General features: G+C 54.9%; 9 protein-coding genes across 9 annotated transcripts; 5 read left to right on the forward strand and 4 right to left on the reverse strand.

Annotated features, from left to right (window-relative positions):
• Positions 1–237: 237 nt before the first annotated feature.
• On the reverse strand, positions 238–3,916 carry BU26DRAFT_158959 (uncharacterized protein). Its single transcript, XM_033820103.1, has 3 exons — positions 3,380–3,916; positions 329–3,333; positions 238–281 (listed from the first exon to the last, which is right to left on the reverse strand). Exons 1-2 carry the CDS (start codon positions 3,814–3,816, stop codon positions 498–500), a joined length of 3,273 nt encoding a protein of 1,090 aa, XP_033677349.1. The 5' UTR covers positions 3,817–3,916; the 3' UTR covers positions 238–281; positions 329–497.
• Positions 3,917–4,089: 173 nt separating this feature from the next.
• Positions 4,090–6,373, reverse strand: BU26DRAFT_467555 (uncharacterized protein). The gene has a single exon (XM_033825265.1). It carries the CDS (start codon positions 6,242–6,244, stop codon positions 4,271–4,273), a length of 1,974 nt encoding a protein of 657 aa, XP_033677350.1. The 5' UTR covers positions 6,245–6,373; the 3' UTR covers positions 4,090–4,270.
• Positions 6,374–6,724: 351 nt separating this feature from the next.
• On the reverse strand, positions 6,725–10,881 carry BU26DRAFT_524487 (uncharacterized protein). The gene has a single exon (XM_033830297.1). The coding sequence runs from the start codon at positions 10,532–10,534 to the stop codon at positions 6,908–6,910; it is 3,627 nt and encodes a 1,208-aa protein (XP_033677351.1). The 5' UTR covers positions 10,535–10,881; the 3' UTR covers positions 6,725–6,907.
• BU26DRAFT_524489 (uncharacterized protein) lies at positions 10,536–11,579 on the reverse strand. The gene is made up of 3 exons (XM_033830298.1): positions 11,116–11,579; positions 10,814–11,067; positions 10,536–10,747 (listed from the first exon to the last, which is right to left on the reverse strand). The coding sequence occupies exons 1-3, from the start codon at positions 11,415–11,417 to the stop codon at positions 10,644–10,646; spliced, it is 660 nt and encodes a 219-aa protein (XP_033677352.1). The 5' UTR covers positions 11,418–11,579; the 3' UTR covers positions 10,536–10,643.
• A 320-nt stretch (positions 11,580–11,899) lies between these two features.
• Positions 11,900–12,543, forward strand: BU26DRAFT_510755 (uncharacterized protein; the record flags this gene model as incomplete). The annotated part of the gene is made up of 2 exons (XM_033827257.1): positions 11,900–12,175; positions 12,253–12,543. 2 exons carry the CDS (start codon positions 11,900–11,902, stop codon positions 12,541–12,543), a joined length of 567 nt encoding a protein of 188 aa, XP_033677353.1.
• A 228-nt stretch (positions 12,544–12,771) lies between these two features.
• BU26DRAFT_159063 (uncharacterized protein) lies at positions 12,772–13,656 on the forward strand. Its single transcript, XM_033820106.1, has 2 exons — positions 12,772–13,512; positions 13,561–13,656. Exon 1 carries the CDS (start codon positions 13,000–13,002, stop codon positions 13,438–13,440), a length of 441 nt encoding a protein of 146 aa, XP_033677354.1. The 5' UTR covers positions 12,772–12,999; the 3' UTR covers positions 13,441–13,512; positions 13,561–13,656.
• Positions 13,657–14,206: 550 nt separating this feature from the next.
• BU26DRAFT_159001 (MFS transporter) lies at positions 14,207–16,464 on the forward strand. Its single transcript, XM_033820104.1, has 4 exons — positions 14,207–14,497; positions 14,548–15,403; positions 15,459–16,146; positions 16,194–16,464. The coding sequence occupies exons 1-3, from the start codon at positions 14,414–14,416 to the stop codon at positions 16,097–16,099; spliced, it is 1,581 nt and encodes a 526-aa protein (XP_033677355.1). The 5' UTR covers positions 14,207–14,413; the 3' UTR covers positions 16,100–16,146; positions 16,194–16,464.
• An 812-nt stretch (positions 16,465–17,276) lies between these two features.
• Positions 17,277–19,607, forward strand: BU26DRAFT_610221 (uncharacterized protein). The gene is made up of 3 exons (XM_033835978.1): positions 17,277–18,292; positions 18,340–18,979; positions 19,042–19,607. Exons 1-3 carry the CDS (start codon positions 17,316–17,318, stop codon positions 19,498–19,500), a joined length of 2,076 nt encoding a protein of 691 aa, XP_033677356.1. The 5' UTR covers positions 17,277–17,315; the 3' UTR covers positions 19,501–19,607.
• A 695-nt stretch (positions 19,608–20,302) lies between these two features.
• Positions 20,303–20,828, forward strand: BU26DRAFT_571035 (uncharacterized protein; the record flags this gene model as incomplete). The annotated part of the gene is made up of 2 exons (XM_033834100.1): positions 20,303–20,446; positions 20,541–20,828. The coding sequence occupies 2 exons, from the start codon at positions 20,303–20,305 to the stop codon at positions 20,826–20,828; spliced, it is 432 nt and encodes a 143-aa protein (XP_033677357.1).
• Positions 20,829–21,185: the final 357 nt, after the last annotated feature.

Consider the following 21,185-nt stretch of genomic DNA (forward strand, 5'->3'; position numbering starts at 1 on the left):
TCGTCAAAACCAAAGTCTTCAATGAATCGTGTCAATCGTACTGATAGAGCGTCTTGGGATATCTAAGAAATGGCGGCGGAGTACTGGCGCGGAAGACAGGAGGAATATCTGGCTCAGTATTCGGTATGTTGGAGGGCGGGATCGTTTGCAAGGGAGCATATGAGGTCTTTTCGGAGGCTACTATCTGACCCAGGCACGTCGGTTAGCGACCATTCGGCAAGCAGCAACACAAGCCGGTATGTAGCGGCCATGCAGCGCACATTCCCACGAGGAGGGTTTTCCTAGCTTTCATGAGCTTTCTACACGTGATAGTTGCTTTACTACTTACCACCAGATAGCGATACAGTTGAGTTCTAAACGATCGATAGTGCTAGACAGTGAAAGTGCCAGGCCAGCGATAGTACCTTCTAGTCATGATACCGAACCACTTGGACACGTTGACGACCTCTAGGAGCGGCTTCCCGCAGACTACTTCACTCTGAAGAAGACTCCCCTGTTTAAGAAAACTTCTTCTCTACTGCAGCCATAAACGCATCGTATTCTGGTTTGTACGACCAGTCGATACGCGAAAAGTCATACTGGACTTCCAGGTTGTAAAATGAACCCAAGCCATGGTGCCAGATATCCAGTCCCAAGAACGTCTCAGGGTCTTTAGTGAGTGCAGCAAATTCCGGTAAGTGATTCCGATCGACCAGCCATTGAACAGCAGTCTTGAGATCCATGAGAAGATCTGGGTGATTAGAGAAGTAGTCATCGCACTCTGTCATGTCGGATGCTTGCCATTCTTTAGAATAGGGTGATGGTATTTCCTTACTCGGAGGAAGGAAGAAGTAGTGGTGATCGTATCCCTCCCCAAAGCATTCAACCCTCCCGAAAAGAAGGACCTTTGCAGGGCGACTACTTCCTACGTCGAAGAGATTCCTGAGACGTTGTTTTTGCTCCGTCGTCCCGTTCCATTCGTCTACCGCCTCCAGGAGTAGGAGTTGTGCCTGAGCATCGTAGCACAGGTGACTTGCGCTCATTTCCATAAAGGCGAAATACCAGCGTTCGGTCCGATGCGGCATTCTCAGCGTGCTCCCGAGGGAATGATGTATAAATCGAGCGTTGAGGTCTGCTCCATGCTCGAGAAACTGGCAGGTTAAACTGAGCATGCTGGCCATGTCGGCGGTATGGTCGCCTCCATCAACTAGAGCTTCTAGGAACGTAATGAAAGGTGACTGATATATAGCTGGCTGAATCGCTGAAGGTTGAATGGGTGCAGGTAGATCGTTTGGGTCTGCGCCCAGACGGAGTAGCCAAGACATCAAAGGGACCTTTTCTGGCAAATAGAACAAGTCGACATCATAGTTAGAGCGCCATAATGGGCCTATAGCGCATCGGAGAAGTTGATTTTTCCATCTTTGAGTGCGTGGATTGGTGTACGATGCCAAAGACTGGACGAATCTTTGCAGATACTGGATCGATCCCATTGCAGCAGCGTACTCGACGAATGAGAGACCCATACTCAGAGAAGTGGGATTCCGATCCAGGTGTGAAGCCATCAGATCCAGGAATGGCAGTTCTAGGTCCGGATCCTGTGTGATATACTTGTCGACGACTAGCACATATCGGAGCCTATGTAAGAGATCTCCTAGAGCTGCCCCATTGGTATCACTGCAGAAGAACTCAAATGGCAATAGCAAGGACGGCACCTCAGAATAGCCCCGCTCCGCCGCTGTTCGTGGGTCGTAACTGAGAATCCTTTGTCCATGCGTTGTGTCCTTGAAAAAGTCGCTCGCGCTTCGGTGAACAAAAGAGACCCTCCTGTTGATCCATTCATATATGCTTCCTTTCTTAAGCTGCCTTTTCGACGAGGAGGACACCTCAAGGAACCCACCACACCTAGCAATGAGCTGATGATGGAAATTCATCAATTCATTGACCACATACTGCTCCGTAATCTCCCTGCCGCCAGATAGAAACGCACGTAGCACGGCAGGTTTCGATCTCAAGAGCATCGAGAACAATAATTGTCCACGGAATTTCAAAGCCAGCTTGAAGTAGACTGCGGCTTCGTTGCGATATATCTGTTGATCCTCTTCATTGAGGCGATTCCACATCTCCTTATATAGGGCGGAGAGTGCCGATGGCAGAAGATTAACGCGGCGAAATAGCTTGTCCCAGTCGTCAAATTGGATCAAACCATTCCGAATGCTCTGGGTGACAAGGTGAACCCAGAGAAACACGCCAGCAGCTTTTTCGATAATGAGATCAGCCAATCTGGACAATTCTTCGTGCGTCGCGACGGTGCTTGCACTAAGAGTCTGGTGCACGTATTTGGACATATCCGACTGTGTCAAATCCTGCAGTCGTAGTCGTGGATATTCCTTTAGTCTGAGAAGGAAGACGGATTCTTCCCGGCTTCCGAGGCAGATTTTGACGTTTGGAATAGATGGGAAGCTGTCAATCAGATCCAGAAGGCCGTGCTTTCCATCATACTCGGCCGGATCTATCTCATCCAAGCCATCAATGAAGAAGCATACGGGACTGTTTTCGAACTGTAACGCCAGTTTGAGAGCGTGGAGCAATTCTCCTCTTGACCAGTCCGAAATATAACGTTTGCTGTGAGTTGCTGGCCTAACCTCCAGTAACTGCCACGTCGCTTGGTGGCTAACGGACAACAACTGATGAAGCAAGGTCGCCAGTAAGCCAACTTGGCTTCTTTGCAAGGCTGAACCTGCATTCCAGATGAAAGCAGTGAGAATCTTGGCATCTAGTCTCCACTGATCCAAGAAAGCCGATGCCCGCTCGTCGGTAATAAGAATCCGGATCAGGCTGCTCTTGCCTGAGCCAGGTTTGCCTGAAATCCAGTACACGGGGTCGCCCGACTGAAGCCAATCACTGAAGCTACTCCATTTACGCTGACGCCCCTCATTGCACCCAATCTCGTCGTCGAATATCCAGTGATATGTGCCTTTGTGGGTATTGTTGATAGCAGGAGCGTTCCGACGCGCGTTCATCTCGGGGTACTCAAGGCTGCGTAGAAAAGCTTCTAGCTGAGCTTCACGAGCTTGCATAGACCGATGATCATCGAACGTCGAATCCACGTGATGTCTCGTCCTGACCGACTCGTTTACTACCACATCTCCAATGGCTTTAGTATGCCCATGGAGACTGGATCTGACTTTTTCGCCTTCTTGTGTCACCAGCGTTCGGACCTGTCCCGATTCAAGGCCTATCAGCACACTCATCTGAGTGTTTCCTGCTTCGAGCTGTTGGAGAAAAGCTTGCGTTTTCCGGTCGAGGGCATCCAGGTTCCGATGGACTGTGACATGGTTGTGCTCCAATCTCGCCCTGCCTCGGTTAGCTTGGGGTTCGGAGCATTCAAGGCAAGTCTTACTTCAGGCCGACGAGTATATTAAGCTCCATAATCTCCTGGAAATCTTTCAGGGATCGAGAGAGCTTCTCCACCTCTTTCTTCCTCCGAACAATGTATGTGAAAGCAGTCTTAACCTTGCGCCACCCAGAGACGGTAGCGCTTTTCTTGCATTTTTCCAGCTCTTTCTTCAAGTCGTCCGCAACATTCAACAGTTTTACGACCACCGATCGTAGCTCATGATCACCGGGGTCGCCCGCGTTCGCCGGGAGGGAGGGTAGCGACTGCTGGAGCTCCTGTGCAGCCTTCTCCAATGCCACTCTGTGGTCGTCAACCTCTGGAGCCGGTGACTTTCCCTCCCACAATCTCTTGCAAACAGAGGCGGCTTCGAGGCCGAAATGAATCGTCTGCATGACATTGCAGGCAACTCCGAACGCTGCAAGGCCCACGAGTGCCTCCATCGCGGCAAGGCTGAACACCTTCAGCACGAGGGTTCGGGGGGCAAGGAATGGGAGTAACAGGGCCACTAATGCTGACCCAGCGCAATAGCTAGTTCAGGGAGCGTAAATGTCCATGAAAACAAATGCGTTATCGAGTGTTGGGGTGTAGGAGAGAGGGAAGCTCAGCCTGCTTAGGTATCACAAGTGCGACCGCAGCAGCACATGATGGCTGTCACTCCAACCAATCGGGACCGCCCAGGCCTGCATGTCGCTGCAGCCTACGCAACGGTCAATCGAAGGATGCCACAGCCTCGTTGAGATTTGAGGCCTACTTTTGCGAAGGACTTTTTAACAGCAGAAGGCAAATGCGGCAGTCAATCGGGAAGAAGAATGAAGGGGTATCTTATCGCATCTAAACCGGACGCCTCCCCCGTGGATATCCCTCAGACGAGAGAATGGATGTCCAAAACCACCCTCACACCACAACAGCCTCGACCAGCCTCTCAATCCCAGCCTCCCAGTCCTTCCACCTCATCCACGCCCCCTTCGGACCATCAAACCCTGCGCCTCCCTTCCCGACCTCCTTCTTCAACCCCCCTCCCACACCCTCACCCTGCTGCTCCCACCACTCCCTCTCCGCCCTCTCCCTTGCCCGCTTTACAACAGCATCCTCATCCTCCACGCGATACAAATCGCACTTATCACACTCCCTACACGCCTCACCCGGTCGCTCCCTGAAATGTTGACAGAAGTGCTTGTAGCCCTGTTCCGCCAGACCTTCCCGACAGACGTAGCACATGGAGTACCCGCAGAGGCAGACGAGCTTGTTGCAGCCTTCAGCCTTGACGAAGCCGAGATTGCATTGTGGGCAGGTGCGTTTGACGGCGTCGGTGGTTGCGCGTTCGAGCGTCAGGCGGAGCGAGGTGAGTTGGCTGGAGTAGCAAGTATGCGGATCGTGCCAGGGCGCAGAACAGGAGAGGCAGGATGTGCGGCTGCAGGTTGGCGAGAGGCATTGGAAGCGGAGACCGCGGCGCTTGAGGTGGATGCGGCGGAGGGCGGATTGGAAGGGAGCGAATAGCGGAAGTGGTTTTGGGAGCGCGCAGTTGATGAGGACTGCGAAGGAGAGGAAGAGTAAAAGGAACGATAGGACCACACGAGCGGCCTGGAAGCAGAGCAGCTCGAGGACGGGTACGGATGCTAGGATGAGGGGTCGCCTTTTCACCCGCAGCGTCGCAAGCAGATCCGTATCCGGCAGCGCTAGATCGTCGACTTCGGCGTACGGGCAGAAAGGGCATCGGATGAGTGGGAGCTGTGATTTCATGAGGGTTTCGCCGGAAAGGCGTTCATTGAGCTTATTGAACGCGTCCCCGCCGTCCTTTTCTTCTAGCAGAGCGCGCTTGATGAATGGCCGCGGTACGCAGCCTGGGCAGTCCTCGATGCCGTCCGTCACAGGTGCAATACACTTGAGCGTGCAAAAGTCGGTGTTGATGTTGCGCGCCCAGCCCTGGTCGTATAGCGCCGCATTGATGGCGTGCTGTATACAGCGGAAACAAATATAGTGGCCCTCGACGTCGCATGTTGACATTTGCTGGAGCGTATTCGGAATAAAGCAGCATTCGCAATCGTACATCTCGCCTTCCTTTTCCGCCTCCTCTTCGTTCCACTTCAAAGCCAGCTCAAGATCTTGCTGAACCTGCTCTCGCCGCTGCCTCTCAAGCTCCGGCACGATCAAGGTATCGTACAGCTCTCGGTCTAGCTCCCGACTCTTCGTCTTCACTAGCAGCGGCTTCCTCCCACGGCCGGTCTTCGGGTCCGCAGCCAGCCACATGACGAGCGGGTGATCCTTTGGGTTCGGCGGCTTCCTCCTCATGAAGAAGTTGGTGATGCTCGATCGCCAGCTCTTGCTCGACAGCACCAGCAGCGTAGGCCTCGCCTGTGTATAGCTCCAATTGTACTCGGCCAGCACCGCCTTGATCGTAGAATGACTCAAGCCCTTGAATTCATGATACAGCGCCTCCTTGGCCGCTTCCTTATAGCTGCGCGACCTGAATTTGTCCTCCAGAGCGAGCGGTGCACCCCGTGTATCCTCCTGGGCATCTGCCTTCCGGTACTTGTATTCGTGCGCCACCGCCCGCTGCTCTTCCACCTCCGCGGGCATCCTGTACCGCCCGCGCACCCATTTCGCGCCGTGTTTCAGCAGCGCCTCAGTGACAACCTGTAGCCTGCTCTCCTCGCTGAAAGAGTTGAGCATCTCGCGGAAGACTTCCGGCTGGACGTCGGGGAAGATGTCGGTCAGGCCTTGGAGCGCGGCGTTCAGCTCGCGCAGGTTGGGGTCTTCGATATCATCGGAGGCGGGGCATGAAGAGGTGAGGCTTTCGGAGGCAGTCTGGCTTGCTGAGCCAGGCCGCGACTTGGGCGGCCGCACGAGGGAGGAGAAGACGGAGGTCATGGCGGTCGCTGGGCTGTTCGGGGACGTTGCCAGCCGTGGACGTGAGAGCTCATTCGGGGGTCCTCAAGGAATCTACAGCAGGATGGGGTAGGTTGAGAGGGCTGTCATAATGGCGGGGTAGGTGAGCGCATTTCAAAAGCCGGTTCGATAGGTTGCGAGCGAGGCGTGTTGAGAGATGTTAGAAGGTTGAAAGTTGCCGCTGGATGACGCGTTCCTTGGCCATCATCGCATGTTCACGTGACCCCACTGTCACCTAGATGTGGGAACTTGAGGATAAAACGCGTATATTTTCAGAAGGTTAGAACAAGAGGAATATATATAGCTCGGCTGAATTTTGTGTATCACGTGACCGAGTAATATCCGGTATCCCCGATCGGATCATGGGTAAGTCTGGACAACTAGGGGTTTTGAATCATATGGTGTACCTTGTTCATGAAAGCATACGTACTGAAGAAACTCAGAGTTTATACAATGAATTCAATCGCAACATATTACACACTTTCAAGGTCTCTCCTAGCCCAACCAACCAGACACATCCAGTGCCCTCAACACCAAGGCACCACGACTTAAACATTACCAGTACACAAGAAACACAGAGAGAAAAAGAAGAGACACAAAGAGCACAAAAACCAAGCCCAAAACCAAACTCTACAACCAAACCGCCTAAGGAACCCCCGTAGGCGCGCCCTCCAACCACTCCCACGTCGCACTAATCCTCCCGGGCGGATCAGCGGCCCAATAATTTGCAAAAACGCCCGGTTGCACATCCAAATGGGTGACATTACACGCGGTACAGCGATCCCGCACCACAAACCGCTGCTCGACCCTGCCCTCGCCCTCGCCCATCCAAATCCTCATGCCGCGATTGCAAAACACGCTCTTGCCGTCCGTAATAAGCCCGTTACTAACAGTGCCCTCGAACCCGCTTTGCAAAACCGAGCCCCCGATTTCTTTCCCCATGTCGAAGATCACCCAGGAGATTGCGACGGCGAGCTCGTTCGGCGCCATGTCGGGCAGGCCGCAGGCCCCCGTGCCCGGGTTGAAGTATGTGAGATGGCCGACTTGCGGGGCTTTGGGGACGATGTTGGGCGCGACGTAGCCGGGCGGGATGGGGAAGGGGTAGTTGTCTGGCCAGTCTCTTAAGAGGTGGGCGCCTGTCCATGCGGGAGGATGCGGGTTTGCGCTCGTCGGGACGGTACGGGGGGTGTATGCGGCTGAGTTCGCTTGCGTGGTGTATGTGAGCATTGGGATGGTCCAGTGCGCGGGAGGTGTGAGTTTGGGGTGGGGTGGGAGCACGCCGAGTTGGGACCCGGGTGAGGGGTCTGCTCGAGGTGTCATATAGCGCTTTGTAGCCCAGGCCCGTGTGATCTTAGGCGCGGCGACGTTCATGCTGGCTCTGCTGATCGGATGTTCCACGACATTGCTATCGTCCAAGGTCGTTGTTGTCAGAGTAGGCCGGGCTGGGATCGCTGTCGACGTGATGCTCAGCTCGAGCGCCCCTTCATCAGCGTCGCTACTGCGTAACTTATACACCCATCTCTTCCAGCCGTCCCAGGACAGCAGCACAGGGTATATTCTTTGAGCAGCATTTTGCTGCATCTGCCTGCGCACCGGCGGCGTCCCCGTCTCTGCGACCCCCATCTCCTCAGTCTCCGTCGCCATCGCAGTGAGCTCTCGCGCTCCCGGACCAGGCGCCACAGTCTTGACCTTCCCCACATCCCCTATACTTTCCGTCGTGGTAGTCGTCGCCCTCCACGCCTGGCCCAGCCTATCCCCATTCCCATCCTCTCTCTTCCACCCCGCAATCTCCGGCTTGCCGGGAACCTTCTCCAGCACGTCATGAATCTGACTAATAGCTGGCTCGACTTGAGTTTTCACATAGTTGATTGCCGCGTCTTTGACGTCGCTGATCTTGCCCTCGAACTTCAGAATCTTGCTGGTGGTCAAAACAGCGAAGACAACGAGGGCGAGGGAGACTAGAGAAAGGATGGCGAGCCCCATGAGGATCCACGTCGTTTGGCTCTTCCAGAAGCCTTTGAACAAGGACTTGGAGATGAATTTCATGCCGCGGAGAAACCAGTTCTCCGATTGCGGGGCACCAGCGCTCGTGGCTGCGGTGTCTTTCTTCGCCAGGGAAAGAATGGAGACTTCCGGGACGTTCGAGGTCTTCGTCGGCGTCGGACCAGCACTCGATCCTTCCGCAACCGTCCTGCTCACCACAATCGTCTCCGGCCACGGCTCTACCCTCCTTCTCCAATTCAAAGGATTAAGGTTCTCAACCACATCCTCAACCGTATTCTGAGCCTCGCCCAGATCGGGCTTAATCTTCTCCACCAGCTCCTTCACCTCGCCCAACCCCTCCTTCATCTCCTTCTCCACCTTATCCGTCGCATTGTCGACCCACTCCATCGTCTCTTTTGACACGGTGCCCGTAATCTTGTCGAAGACTTCCTTGGCCTCGCCCATGGTGTCGTTGAAGAAGTTTTTGATCTCCGCCTTGGTGGCGCCCAGGGGGTCCTTCAGCCAGCCCCAGAATTCGTGAAGTTTGTGGAAGGCGTAAATAGCGAGGCCAAAACAGAGAAGGATGAATAATAGTGTGTAGAGGAGGTTGATGTGCATCCAGACTTGGCTTATTCGCAGGTACCAGCGGCCAATAGTGCAGCATACCCGCCAGATGCTGGAGCAGCTTCGAGTAGCTCTCGAATTGCGCACGTCGGCAAATCTCGAATTGCCGGGACTTACGGCTTCAACTTGCGGTATGGCGGGCAGCAGCGTGACAACGGAGGCGAGCAATGCCGTGGTGGAACTCGACATGGCTGTGTGGCTAGGAGAAGCGGTCATCGTAGGGGTGTATATGTCGGTAGTAAGAGCAAGAGACTCAGTATTGGGATAGTTTCTGGGAGCAACCACCTCGATAGTATACGGATCCGTATCCTCTCCTTCCGCGTCAGATATATCAATGATCGTCTCGGGTGGAGTAGTAGACAAAGCGCCTGGAAGGGATAGTGTTCCGGTAAAGCCTGCTGAGGGTTTTGCGAAATGTGGGTAATTGGAATTTGCAGAAGTCGGTGGTCCAGTTCTTTCACTTCTATCCAAGCTACGAGTCACAGCGGTCTCCGTCATCGTCAGAGGAGTCCCAGTCATCGTTGCTGAGGCATGCATCCCAGTCATCGAAGACGTGGTCATCTGGACAGGGCTAAGTGTCGAATCCGCCGTAATGTTCGAAGGTATCGCTAAGTCGAATTTAGCATCGAGGTTCAGCACCTTCTTGAAGGTAAGAGATGATATGACCACCAAGCCAAGCAGGACTACGACGAGGCAGACCTTGCATGCACAGATGATTTTGCGACTCGTACTGCTCGGCATCGAGTTGCTTCTGGTGCTGGGGTCGCCTTGCCAAGTGCTGATGGGATTCCGATAGTTGTGCCGAGCGTATATTGATGACGCGGTATGCTTGTAATGTCCCTGGGCAGGCGTCCGAGATTCCCTAAGGTTCGGTGCGGTATATTCTTTTGCGAAAAAGTCCTCGACAAGGGATGGGTTTGAAATTTCGCGTGAGCAATACTTCGGCCAGTCTTCGCCGTTCCGAGAGCCTTCTGTTTCCAAAGGGATGTCCTCGTAGTATCCTGAAATCGGGTACGGAGGGGCAGTTCTCGTAGTATGTACAGGCGGAGGAAGAGTAGGTGTCTCGAATGGCCTGTTCGAACCAGAAGGCTGTGAAGATGGTGGGGACGAAGGATTCGAGCGAAGTGCGTTATCCGGACCGACAGAGCAGCGTTTAGTGTCGAGGGATGGTGTTCTATTAAGTTCGCCCCGCTGTTGCAATGGCCGTAATGAGGGTGATGCTTTCGCAAAGAATGGTGATATTTCCGCAAGAGAAGTGATAGCTGCACCAGTTTTGCCGCCACTCTGTATGCTGTATCTGTAGGGGTCGCGGCTTCTTGTGGAGCCTCCAGTGGCCGAGCGACCGATTTGCAACGGTTGTGGGAGGAAATCCTTATCCTCTAGTGGAGAAGCGTTTGAGGGTTGCGAAACGGGTGTTGCTTCGGCAGCGGATGGATCTCTGATCGGCTGTGGATTTCCTATGGGTAAGTTCCTCACGCTCGGCGGTTCTTGGGTTGTTTTGCTTCGGAAGAAGGACATGAACAGTGCATAGATAAACTTCTTGGTATAAGTTTCGACTTCGTAATCCTGCAGCGTAGAAAACTTGCAGGCGTAGCCCAAAGCAAGGAAAGATAGCGAGATAGCGTCAAGGCAAGAGACGTAGGAGAGGCGTAGGAATAAGGGCATGCCAACGGACACCAAGATGACAATTCATGATAGCATACTCATAGGGGATGCGTCACGGAACGACTGGTGCGAATGACTGCGCGAATAAGGACGGGAATGATTGTATTGCTCATAGCCAGGCCCATGTCACAGGCACTCTGCCTAGGTCGGGATCTGCCATCTTTCTGAACATAGCTGGACTCACATCGATGTCTCGAGGTTCGCAGCCGGTACCTGAAATGAATTAGCATCCGTAGCTGCGGATGGGGAATCGAATTGGGCCAAGAATAGAAGACTCACAGCGATCTACAACAGTCACATCAATGCTGACCTGCTTTCCGGCATTAACCCTATTCGCCCTAATCTTCCTTCCACAGAGCGGATTCGAATTCGGATCGGTCCCCTGCTGCACCGCATCGAAAGTATAGTGCGAAACCGCGACCACGGCATCATTATCCGTCGAAGCTATTCCACATGCACCGAGGGCGGGATTGTAGTATGTCAGGTCGCCGGAGAAGGTCTGCGCACCACCGGGGAGGGGGAGGAAGCGATCCCTGGGCATATGTTAGCCGGCGCCGGGTGTGCGTGGTGAATGTACGGACTTCTTCTTGGTCAGTCCAACCGCCAGGCCGATGATCAGTGCGAGGAGGCAGAGAAAGACGATAGCAGCCGCTATGAGTAAGGTCCGGCGACTGCGCCCAAAGTAGCGCCTGTGCGGGGGAAGCATGCGGTCGAAGCGATCAGTAATAGCCCAGCGCGTCGCGCTCGATCCAATGCCAATATGTGGATGCCTCCTTTTTGCGGTGCCTTCTTCTGGTATCTCCCAGCCCGGTGCATTATTCCCGTTCGTATGGGCAACTGTAGGAGCTTTTACCTCCTTGGAAGGAGGGGCTGGGGCGCTCATGGCGGTTTATGTACCGCGCAAACGGCGCGTCGACGTGAACTATGCAGGAGAAAACGGATTATATGGGGGTATCACAGAATTACAATCGACAACATGACCAAACGAGCGGACGCCTCAGGAGGTGAGCCTGGGCAGGGCGTGGACGGCTACGAGCGCGGTGGAGTGAGTCGATCGTTCAGTGAATGTTGTGGGCTAATCTGGGGAAAGAGGTCGTGCGCGCTAGCGGCGATTCTTCGGCAGAACGTCATCCATTCGCCGACCACCGAACCTCCGCCGTCTTCCTCTCCGGCCTTCACTACTCCTGCAAGCCTGCACAATCAGACCCGGCCGCCACGATCATACAAACCCGGAGCTCCAGCACTTACCCGCTACCACTACTCCCCGGCGAGCGTCCACCACTCCCCGAGTGCCACATCGCAACCGCCACTCCCCCTCGGAACTTCGCGCAAGACCCCCTACGAGCGCATATTTCACCGTCCACAATGACGGAGCAGACGCTCAACATACCGCAACTCATCGTCTTCATAATCATCACATTCCTCGCCGCGCGATGGTACTTCAGCAAGCCCACGGGCAGCGGCACACGGCCGGCGGGGCAGAACCGCGCCGCACCGAGAGTAAACCCCGCCCAGATCGATCAGGTTGCGCAGATGTTCCCGCAGCTGGATCGACGGACAATAGCATGGGATCTGCAGAGAAATGGCGGGAATGTTACTGCGACCACGGAAAAGGTGCTCAGCGGACGGGCACTTGAAAATGTGAGTGGCCCTTGGGCAGGCCTAAAGCAGCCCCAGTACCCGCCATATCACGGACCGCACTGCTGACTCATTTTAAGCCTCCCGCGTCTTTCAATCCTCCGCTACCGCGCTCCAACACCCCATCACGGACCGCGACACCATCCGCGAAGCCCTCACAACCCGATCTGATAACGCGCTACAACCTGTCGTCGAAAGTCGGAAAGTCCACTGAGCCCGCATCAGAAGAGCCGCCGAAGCCGAAGGCGTGGTCACAAGACAGGAACGAGAGGCAGGCAAATCTACAAAGGAGGAGGGAAGAGATGATCCTAGCGGCACGCAGGAAGTTGGAAGAGAAGGAACGGGCGAAAGCTTCGAAGGCGGTATCATGAGGGGATCCAGCCTATTTTGACAGGTAAACTGCCTTGCGTTGTGAAGAGGGCGCGGGTTTGACATGGTAAGAGGTCTGATAACGTTCGAAACTAAAAACCTATAGTGTCGAAATAGATACATGTCACTTCAGGGTCGGTTTTCTACGACTTGGGGGCTCTCGCGGTCGCGTATCGTTACTCGTCTTCTTGTTTTCCTTCCCTTACGACCAAAATTGCTGAGGAGTGCGTCACAGCCGAGCCCATGGCCGTATGGCTTTTATAGTATGGCCGGGACGTGACTATTCGCTGTCCACCATCCACAGAAGTTCGTACGTCCTCTGGGCGGCGGTCAGGGGAATGTGCTCAAGTTCCGCGCCTCTCGTGTGCTTTTTTGCATGGGCTCAGTCCGGTACGACTTAAGTTCGCTCGTTCCTCACGCAGCGCCTGCCATAAGACACCCACATCCCTACGGTAAACATGACGCCGTCCGAACCAGACAATTGCCTCACCGCTCCTCCTCCTAGCCATCGCCCCCGGTGGTGCCACCAAGCCGACCCACTCTTGATCTACAGCGGCTCTCTCGCCATCATAGTGGGTAGCGTCTGGCTTGCTGATTCGTTTCGTGTCAGAGACCCAACCGAAGGACGCTCCAACATTTTTTCGCTTCTTATCGTTCGGCATTGCCTCCGCTACTGCCTGCACATGTACCACTCGAGCCACAATCCGCGTCGCATGCGCTGCTTTGCTTCACGCTCTATCCGACAACGGGCATTCTATGTCGTTGACTTTCAGTACGAAGGAAGCCCTAATCGTAGGCATGGGTATCAAATGCTCTCATGCATTAATGGGACCCAATTGTGCGAAACGCGACTTCTTTGGTTCTACTCGCAGCGGCATATTTCTGTCAGCGTTTCGTGATTCGGGGAGCAGTCGATCGGTATATGCCCTTTGGGGTGACGGCATTGAGTGGCGCATCTACCGGAAGAATCGGTGAAGATCGCGAGCGATACATTGTGAACGCTAGTTGATTGCAGACAGGACAACGCTGTGCGCAAGATTGGCTTGGAGGAAGTGCGGATCAAGTTGCGAGGTATGCCTGCTGTCAAAGCATAACTGGGGAGGTTGCACCTTCGAGTGACAAACGGATGGAGGGAATATTGGACGACAAAAAGACGGGCCGTGCCGGCTAATGCATTTGGTGGCTCTACCGTCTAATTACCTCGGCGAACCTACGAGCACCGCGGAGAGAGACCCAACGATACGTTTTTCACCAAGATAAGTCAAATCACTCAAAGCAGCAGCTTACCTATCTGGAGAGCTCATCGGGTTCGATGCTGCTAGGATGCGCGGCCTGCAGGCCCCAAATTCGACGCCGCTCCAACTGCTCCCCTTGTCCATTCTCTCTTGAGCTTGATAGAACGGATAACGCGGTGTAGGTTGCTCAGGATAAAACACGATCGCACAACTCCGCTTCATGCGCTCTTCTCCTTCACGTTCGGTTAAAAATCCCGCGAGGCGATTTCCTCGCGACGATTCAGTCGAAGCGGTCAGCGTTGTCGACGTCGAAAATCCCTTCGAAAATCCCTTGATACTTCCATACACATATGCGGATTCCTGAGCACGACCCGGCTCGGTTGCCGGATACCTTATTCCCGTGGAGTATTCCGCAAGTTGTGGGGATAGTGCGCATGTCAGTTGGAGAAGGAAAGGTGGAGAGGGAGGTACGAGGCCGGTCCGCCGATCACTTCGTCATGAGGATTAGGCGGGACGAGAGTGCGGGAGTACTTGAATGCTAGTCCACCCATCTTACAGCTAGTCTGCTGAGCGGTCACCAAGGAAGAATAATACTTGTTTGTCGAAGAAGTTTTCTATCCAAGAGCTGGGAATCAGGATGGGTTTCTTCCCACAGTTACGAGGGCGGACCCTCTACCGCCTCATGAAAATAGTATGCGGCACCTCATTTATGATGTACGGCGTATGTATCCCACTCATCTCCTCGACTTCATGGCTTCTAACATTCTTCAGTACGATGCCGGCGTCTTGGGCGGGGTCCTCCTGCATCCTCCATTCCTCAACGCCATCGGCAACCCCACCAATGTCTGGACCATCCCCATGATCACGGCATCATACGATCTGGCAGCCTGCGTAACCGCCGTCGGGATAGCATTCTTCACGTTCAACATCGGACGGCGCGGAACAATCATCATGGGTAACATTGCCGCAGTCATCGGCTCCGTCATCCAAGCCAGCAGTTACTCGGTTGGGCAGCTGATAACGGGAAGACTGTGCACTGGGTTTGCGATCGGATGCATCAGCTCCGCGGTGCCGACATATCTGAGCGAGACGGGCATCGAGATCGGAGATCGCGGGCCGGCGAATGCGTTCAACGCGATTCTCCTTATTAGCGGTGTGCCGCTGGCGTATTGGATCGATTATGGGTTTACCAAGATGGATAACCAGGCGAGTTGGAGGGTGCCGATTATCTTCCAGTGCTTGTTCGCGTTCTTCTCCGGGGGCACGATGTGGTTCCTTCCTGGTATGCTCATGCAGCTTCCCGGGGTCCTGCATCCTGCGATGGCTGACGAACGAGTAGATACTCCGAGATGGTACTATGCCCGGAACCGATGGGAAGAGGGCAATGATGTGCTCGCTCAGCTTAACGATGCACCCGTTGAATCTGAAAACGTGCAGAGAACGAGACGCGAGATTCTGGCTGCTATTGAGGCTGAGTTGGAGGCTAATTCGAGTCTGCACTGGAAACAATTCTTGACTATGGGTATTACGGACAGCACTCGGATGAAGATCATTCGGAGGTTGTGCATGTGCTTTTGGCTGCCGATGATTAGAGAGTGGATGGGCTCTAGCTTAATCGCCTACTACAGTGAGTCCCTCGTTCCCTCTACGGACTTACCATTGCAGTCACTAACTTACTTGAGGCTCCATCATTCTCTCCAGTGTCACCGAACCACGCCTCGTCTCCCTCATCGCCGGCGTCCTAAACACCTTCTTCGCCCTCGGCTGCGTCCCGCTCTACTCCACCATCGAGCGCGTCGGGCGGCGCTCCGTCCTCCTCTATGGCGCCATCACCATGACGCTCCTAATCACCATCTTCACCGTACTCGTCGCAATCCCGCAGACGCAAGCCACACGCTGGGCGGCCGTTGGCATCATCTTCGCCTTCCTCTTCGTCTTCGGCTACGCCTGGCAGGGCTGCGTGTGGCTCTACTGCGCCGAGATCGCGCCGCTCGAGTACCGGCACATTGGCGGCGCGGCGACGGCCTTCGGCGAGTGGCTTATGACGTTCATCACCGTGTTTGCGGGGCCGATTGGGTTTGACAATGTGGGGTGGTATTTCTGGCTGTGGGTGATTAGCGGGAATGTGGTGGCGGTGTTGTTTGTGTTTTTGCTGTGTCCAGAGACTGGGGGGAAGACGCTGGAACAGGTGGATTTCCTGTTCGTTGATAAGGGGTTTGCAGGGTTGAGGAGGGATTTTGATGTTGGGGTAGAGGAGTTGGGGGCGTGGAAGGAGAAGAAAGGGGTGGTAGAGACGAGGGAGGATGTTGGCGAGACGCAGTAGAGGTGTCAACTGCACAGCTAGGCCAAGATGGGCCGATCGAAGCGTTGGTACGTATCTGGTTCCTGGGATGTCTTAAACTCTAACCGTAATCCAGGCACGTCGGACGTTAACCAACAATGAGCGGGTGCCCTTCTCTCGACGAGGCCTCCCATCGATGTCAGCATATGCAGACCGATGCTGCATCCTTGGTTCAGCGTCCAGGCCCACGTGCGAGCATTCCAACGCCTTTGATCGAGGTCGGTGTTCGGCATAGTCCCTCCTCGCAAGGAAGACCGGTTCTGGACGAGCAGGTGCCTGCATGTGCGCCATTCTTCCGTCTGATAGACTATCATAGGTCCTTACAGGTCCGGACGCACCTAGCGGCGATGCTCCTGTAGAGCGTGCAACCCGAGTGCGCGACGATCGTGTCATCTTGTAGAGGGCCAAGGCGCGCCAAGGAACGGTGTCGGCGTTGAAGCAGTGGCGAAAGGGGGCCAGAAAAGAGCAGACACGAGCACATCGGGGCTAGCTGCTGACACGGGGCAGCAACAATTCCCTCCGATTTGATACTATTGCTATGAAGTACGAACGTCAAGCAGTAATGATCGGACCAACGTCGAGAGCCTACTGCAGGCGTGGGGCGCAGCGCTTAAAAACCCGGCATGGGAGAATGAGGCTCTAGGAAGGATTAAGGTTAGATCTCATGCTTTATCTACGCCCGACGCCGGGGGAGTATAACCCTAAAGCTACCGGGCCCTGTTATATCGACCCACTCGGAGCTTTCGTAGACAGTAGGGCCGTTTCAGTTATTAACAGCGGTTCAGGCACACCTCTCATTGGCCCGCTCCGCACAGCTTTCCGACCCCACCTCAACACCATGCCTAGTCGAGTTTCGCGTCTCGCGCGAGAAACTTTGGACAACGCTCGCATCGCCCGCCGTTTTCGTCTCTTAACGAAAGGAACCGCCTTGGCAATGCTTGTCCAATATGGAACCCGCCCCTAAGGACGCCCCATCCAGAATCTCTCCGACGTGCTTTATAAAATGGAGACGAGGGGTACGCCCGACACTCTATCGCTCCTTCATCCTCTAAGGGCTGTGGAGTTCAATCTATTGCGCGCCGGTTCACATCTGCGTGTTCGCGCGAGATCTTCTTCTGTGGACATTCTCTCGTCACGATGAGTTCGTTGGGAATCGCAACGCAAAGCCAGGTCCACATTGGGACGTGGACGAACTGGTATGCCCTGTCCGCTTCATACGGGGCGCCTACTCACCTCGACCAGGTCACACGGGAAAGTGCTCGGTGCGACGCTGACGCTTACCGATCGCAATGGCAACTTCCTCATCGCTTTCATAGCGCTCTTCGTAGCCTTTGTCGGAGGGAGCTTCTTCCGTGTCGTCTGCTTCTTCACCCACCTGCTGCTCTCCTCAGGAAGGCCACACGACACAATACACCATCAGCGACAAGCCGTTTTGCGCAACTCGGAGTCCGGCCTCACAGCGATCTGGGCGTTTATGAAGCTCATCTGGAAATGGAGGAAGAATGGAGATCGGCCCGTCCTCCGCCTCCTTCCGTTGCTCGCCGCAATCACCATCACAACTATGGCCTTCCTAGTGGCCGGTGTGTACTCCAACGAGATGAATGCTTTGACCGGCGACGAGGTGCTGATGACAGGCTCGTCTTGCGGAGTGCAGAACTTCCCCGACAACGTGACGGTGGAGTCCTACTTACACACGTTCAACGGCTTCATTAGCCAGAGGCTTCAATCGTACCGCGAATATGCCCAGGACTGCTATACCGACGACGGCACCAACCAAGCCAACTGCAAGTCCCTTGCGCGGTCTCGCCTAGGACGATCAGTGGATACGAACGCAGCCTGCCCATTTGACCCAGCCATCTGCAAAACGAACGACAAGAATATTCGACTGGACACCGGACTCCTGGACAGCCACTACGACTTGGGAATTAATGCCCCTTCTGACGAGCGTATCCAGTTCCGCAGCGTCCTGCACTGCGCTCCGCTCGTCACGCAGAACTACTCAGACTCATTCAACTTCTCCACACACGGAGCGACGGATCCGTACAAGAGGTATTACTACGGGCCCTTTGGCACGCACCTAAGACAGGAAAACTATACATTTATGCAAATCGACAACGCACGCCATCGGTGGACAGCCGAAGCATTTGCTACTACGAGGGCGTCGTACGATCTAGGGTTCGTGAGCCCCCAAACGGCACGGCAACTGATCTAACAGTCTACAGTCAAATCTACTATTCTCCCGGAATCGAAGGCATGGAGAACTTCGCTCCAATTCCCGCCTTAGCGCGTAACGACACCGATCTCATGCTGCTTTTCCTTGCAGCAAACGGCGTCCTGTTCACCAACGAGGTCAACGACCCGTGGTACTCCGCGCACACTTACGTAGGCAACCTGTCCCTCGGAAACATAGGCGGGATAGTCGAGGCCTACATGGCGGACGAGCCCGCCTCGCCGCTCGGTTGCACCATGCAGTATCAGAACTGCGTGCGCACGGCCGGCGGACAGAAATGCTCGGAGCTAGGACAGCTTGCCCAGTCGATTACGATACCTGACCTCAACGACGCGCAGACGAAAATGCTCCAGTTTATCGACGAGGCGGCGCTCAGCATATACCCCATGCAGCTCACGCTGGGGAACTTGGGGGGCAAGGGTCTCGTTTCGGCGTACACGCTCCAGGACGGCATCCAGGCGCCGCTCGCGGATAACCAGTGGCAGCTGGATGTGCAGCGCTGGTTCGACATCAGTCTGTCAGCGATCCAGGGCGCGGCTGTGGAGACGGCGGGCGGGCCCACCACGCAGGACATGAGGCAGTTTATTCAAGCGCCGACGACCGAGCAGGGCAAGTACTTTTGCCGCAATCAGGTAAGCCTCTTATGACCCCCATTCTATGCTATGCCATATAGCCTTCTAACCCTTACGCGCAGAAAATTCGCTCCGCCGCACACTCCAACTTCTCCGTGCTCGGGCTCTCCGTCATGTTCTCCCTCGGCGTCGTCATCGTCCTGATCCACTGGTCTCTCGACACGCTCTTCAACAAGTGGCTGTGGCGGTACTGCCGCTCCGCGCACTACGCGTCGGTGGACTGGCACTGCAACGGCGTGCTGCAGCTGCAGCGGCTGGCGCACGAGGAGGTGGGCAGCGGACAGTGGCGGGACTGCGGGGTGGGCGAGAGTGTGCCACTAGCGGCGAGGGATGTCAAGCTCGCGGGCTGGGACGTGGAGGACTTGGTGCATCCGCGATTGCGGGAGGGGCTGAAGACGGGGTATGCGAGGGGCGCCGTGGAGCAGGTGAAGGTGGAGAAGGTGGGAAAGGGGCAGGATGAACCGGTTACGGTTGGGATTCGCGCGTCGTGGACGGGGGATACGGCTGCCAGTGGGAAATAGGCCATGCTGCGGGATAGCTGGATCGAGTCATTTGTTTTGCAGCTGTGATGAAATAGCGAGTTTTATGTATCGCGGGCTTTATGGCTAATATATGGGTGCACATGCATACGCTACTATGAAGGAGTTGATGGAAATGTACTAGAGATAGGCTGCGGCGTGGTAAGTTTTGCCACCACGCATCCATGGGACGAGACAAGTCTACCCGGGACAGTACCATCCCGACCAGCGCCCAACGACGAAGTAACGCAAAGGATCCAGCACGCCCTCGGCTCACCTTGCCTATAATACCATCACACTCGTGGCAAGAAAACAGACTATCGCTATCAACCTCGGAAAACCATAGTCTAGTGCGCTTCAGGGAACAATACTCACTCAAGCTCAGAAAGAGCACGCAAGGCAGCCATCGCCATTCCTCAACACACCATAGAAAATCGTAGGCCCAACGCGCACATCCAGATTTCTAATAGTACCGCGTATCAAAACGACGATTTCCTTCTCGTTCAACGCAACCTTAACCCTTCCCGACCGCTACCGAAGCCCGATCCCCTGTCTCCCATCCCAACGAGATACGTCAAACCAAATATGTTGAGCAATCCTTCCCTTCTTCGCACACATCAACCACAGTACACTTCTTACCTCGAGTATATAAACCCACCCTGCCCCTTCCATCCACTGTATCTCTCCCATCCCGTCCTATCCCATTCCACTTGCCTCCAGTCACCTCCCAAGTCTTCCCAACCCAACTCACCCACCCACCCAAAAGAAAAGAAACTCCCTACAAACCAACCCCTTCTACCACACCATGAAGCTCACCAACCCTCTCATCACCACCTTCGCCCTCAGCACCTGCAGCCTGGTCGCCGCTCTCCCCATGCAGCAGCCCGGCGTTTCCGCACCTTCGAATCCGCCGAACAAAACCGCGCTTTTACTCTCCCTCGCGGACCTTGTAAGTAAAGTAAAACCCAATCCAGTCCAGCCCAGCCTAGCGTGCCTGGTGTCCCTCGATGTCGTAAAACGCGCTAATCTGCTTATGTATGCAGTACGGTATCCCCAGCACCGACGTGAACGTTAACGCCGCTTGGCTCGAGGAGCGGGGCGGGGGCGTGCAGCGCGGCCGAGAAGTTGTCGGGAAGCAGTTTCGCGAGGTCGGGAAGAACACCACCAACGCCGCTGATGCTGCCGAGTTTGTGGGTAGCGGGGTGGCGCAAGGTCAAGTGCGGGATGGCACTGATGTCTCGGCGTCTGCTGGCGGCGAAGTCGAGGTTGAGGGGAAGAAGGAGAGGGGCTGGGTTACGTGCTTGTTGATGGGGTTGTATGAGGGGTGTTAGGTTCATAGAGGGTGGGAGGACGGGCCCCTGTTTGGGTCTGCTTTTCGTGATTTTCGGGGGTCTCGCGGGCTTCGTTATTTCGGATTTGTGCGAAGGGTGAGGAAGGATTATTTTAGGGCGGAAGCACAAGGCTTTAGGTGGTTCTACGTTAGCTTCGTACCTAAGTTGTGTAGTTCAGATTCCAGTTCCGTATATGGGTTTTCTACGTAGATCAAAAGCAGAGCTGAAAGCCGCAAGTATCCGTTGTTGTGAATGTCCGCGAGCCGTGGTCATTAGGTGCATCAGCCCTCTGGCAGAATGCCCGGCCGTAAAAATATACATAGGCAACGAAGAACAGTCCATCTAATCAAGCCTCCT

This window comes from Trematosphaeria pertusa (genome assembly GCF_010094035.1).
Source record: "Trematosphaeria pertusa strain CBS 122368 unplaced genomic scaffold BU26scaffold_20, whole genome shotgun sequence".
Classification (NCBI taxonomy): Eukaryota; Fungi; Ascomycota; class Dothideomycetes; order Pleosporales; family Trematosphaeriaceae; genus Trematosphaeria; species Trematosphaeria pertusa.

What these genes read in the sequence shown, in the direction of transcription:
- BU26DRAFT_158959 (XM_033820103.1), bottom strand. Translation starts at nt 3,816, where the DNA reads ATGGAGGCACTCGTGGGCCTTGCAGCGTTCGGAGTTGCCTGCAATGTC. An exon ending in AATATACTCGTCGGCCTGAA is followed by an intron (nt 3,334 to 3,379) that starts GTAAGACTTGCC and finishes TAACCGAGGCAG; the next exon opens with GGCGAGATTGGAGCACAACC.
- BU26DRAFT_467555 (XM_033825265.1), bottom strand. Translation starts at nt 6,244, where the DNA reads ATGACCTCCGTCTTCTCCTCCCTCGTGCGGCCGCCCAAGTCGCGGCCT.
- BU26DRAFT_524487 (XM_033830297.1), bottom strand. Translation starts at nt 10,534, where the DNA reads ATGCCCTTATTCCTACGCCTCTCCTACGTCTCTTGCCTTGACGCTATC.
- BU26DRAFT_524489 (XM_033830298.1), bottom strand. Translation starts at nt 11,417, where the DNA reads ATGAGCGCCCCAGCCCCTCCTTCCAAGGAGGTAAAAGCTCCTACAGTT. An exon ending in GTTGGACTGACCAAGAAGAA is followed by an intron (nt 11,068 to 11,115) that starts GTCCGTACATTC and finishes ACATATGCCCAG; the next exon opens with GGATCGCTTCCTCCCCCTCC. An exon ending in TGTGACTGTTGTAGATCGCT is followed by an intron (nt 10,748 to 10,813) that starts GTGAGTCTTCTA and finishes AATTCATTTCAG; the next exon opens with GTACCGGCTGCGAACCTCGA.
- BU26DRAFT_159063 (XM_033820106.1), top strand. Translation starts at nt 13,000, where the DNA reads ATGACGCCGTCCGAACCAGACAATTGCCTCACCGCTCCTCCTCCTAGC.
- BU26DRAFT_159001 (XM_033820104.1), top strand. Translation starts at nt 14,414, where the DNA reads ATGGGTTTCTTCCCACAGTTACGAGGGCGGACCCTCTACCGCCTCATG. An exon ending in CCTCATTTATGATGTACGGC is followed by an intron (nt 14,498 to 14,547) that starts GTATGTATCCCA and finishes AACATTCTTCAG; the next exon opens with TACGATGCCGGCGTCTTGGG. An exon ending in TAGCTTAATCGCCTACTACA is followed by an intron (nt 15,404 to 15,458) that starts GTGAGTCCCTCG and finishes AACTTACTTGAG; the next exon opens with GCTCCATCATTCTCTCCAGT.
- BU26DRAFT_610221 (XM_033835978.1), top strand. Translation starts at nt 17,316, where the DNA reads ATGCCCTGTCCGCTTCATACGGGGCGCCTACTCACCTCGACCAGGTCA. An exon ending in AGGGCGTCGTACGATCTAGG is followed by an intron (nt 18,293 to 18,339) that starts GTTCGTGAGCCC and finishes AACAGTCTACAG; the next exon opens with TCAAATCTACTATTCTCCCG. An exon ending in AGTACTTTTGCCGCAATCAG is followed by an intron (nt 18,980 to 19,041) that starts GTAAGCCTCTTA and finishes CCTTACGCGCAG; the next exon opens with AAAATTCGCTCCGCCGCACA.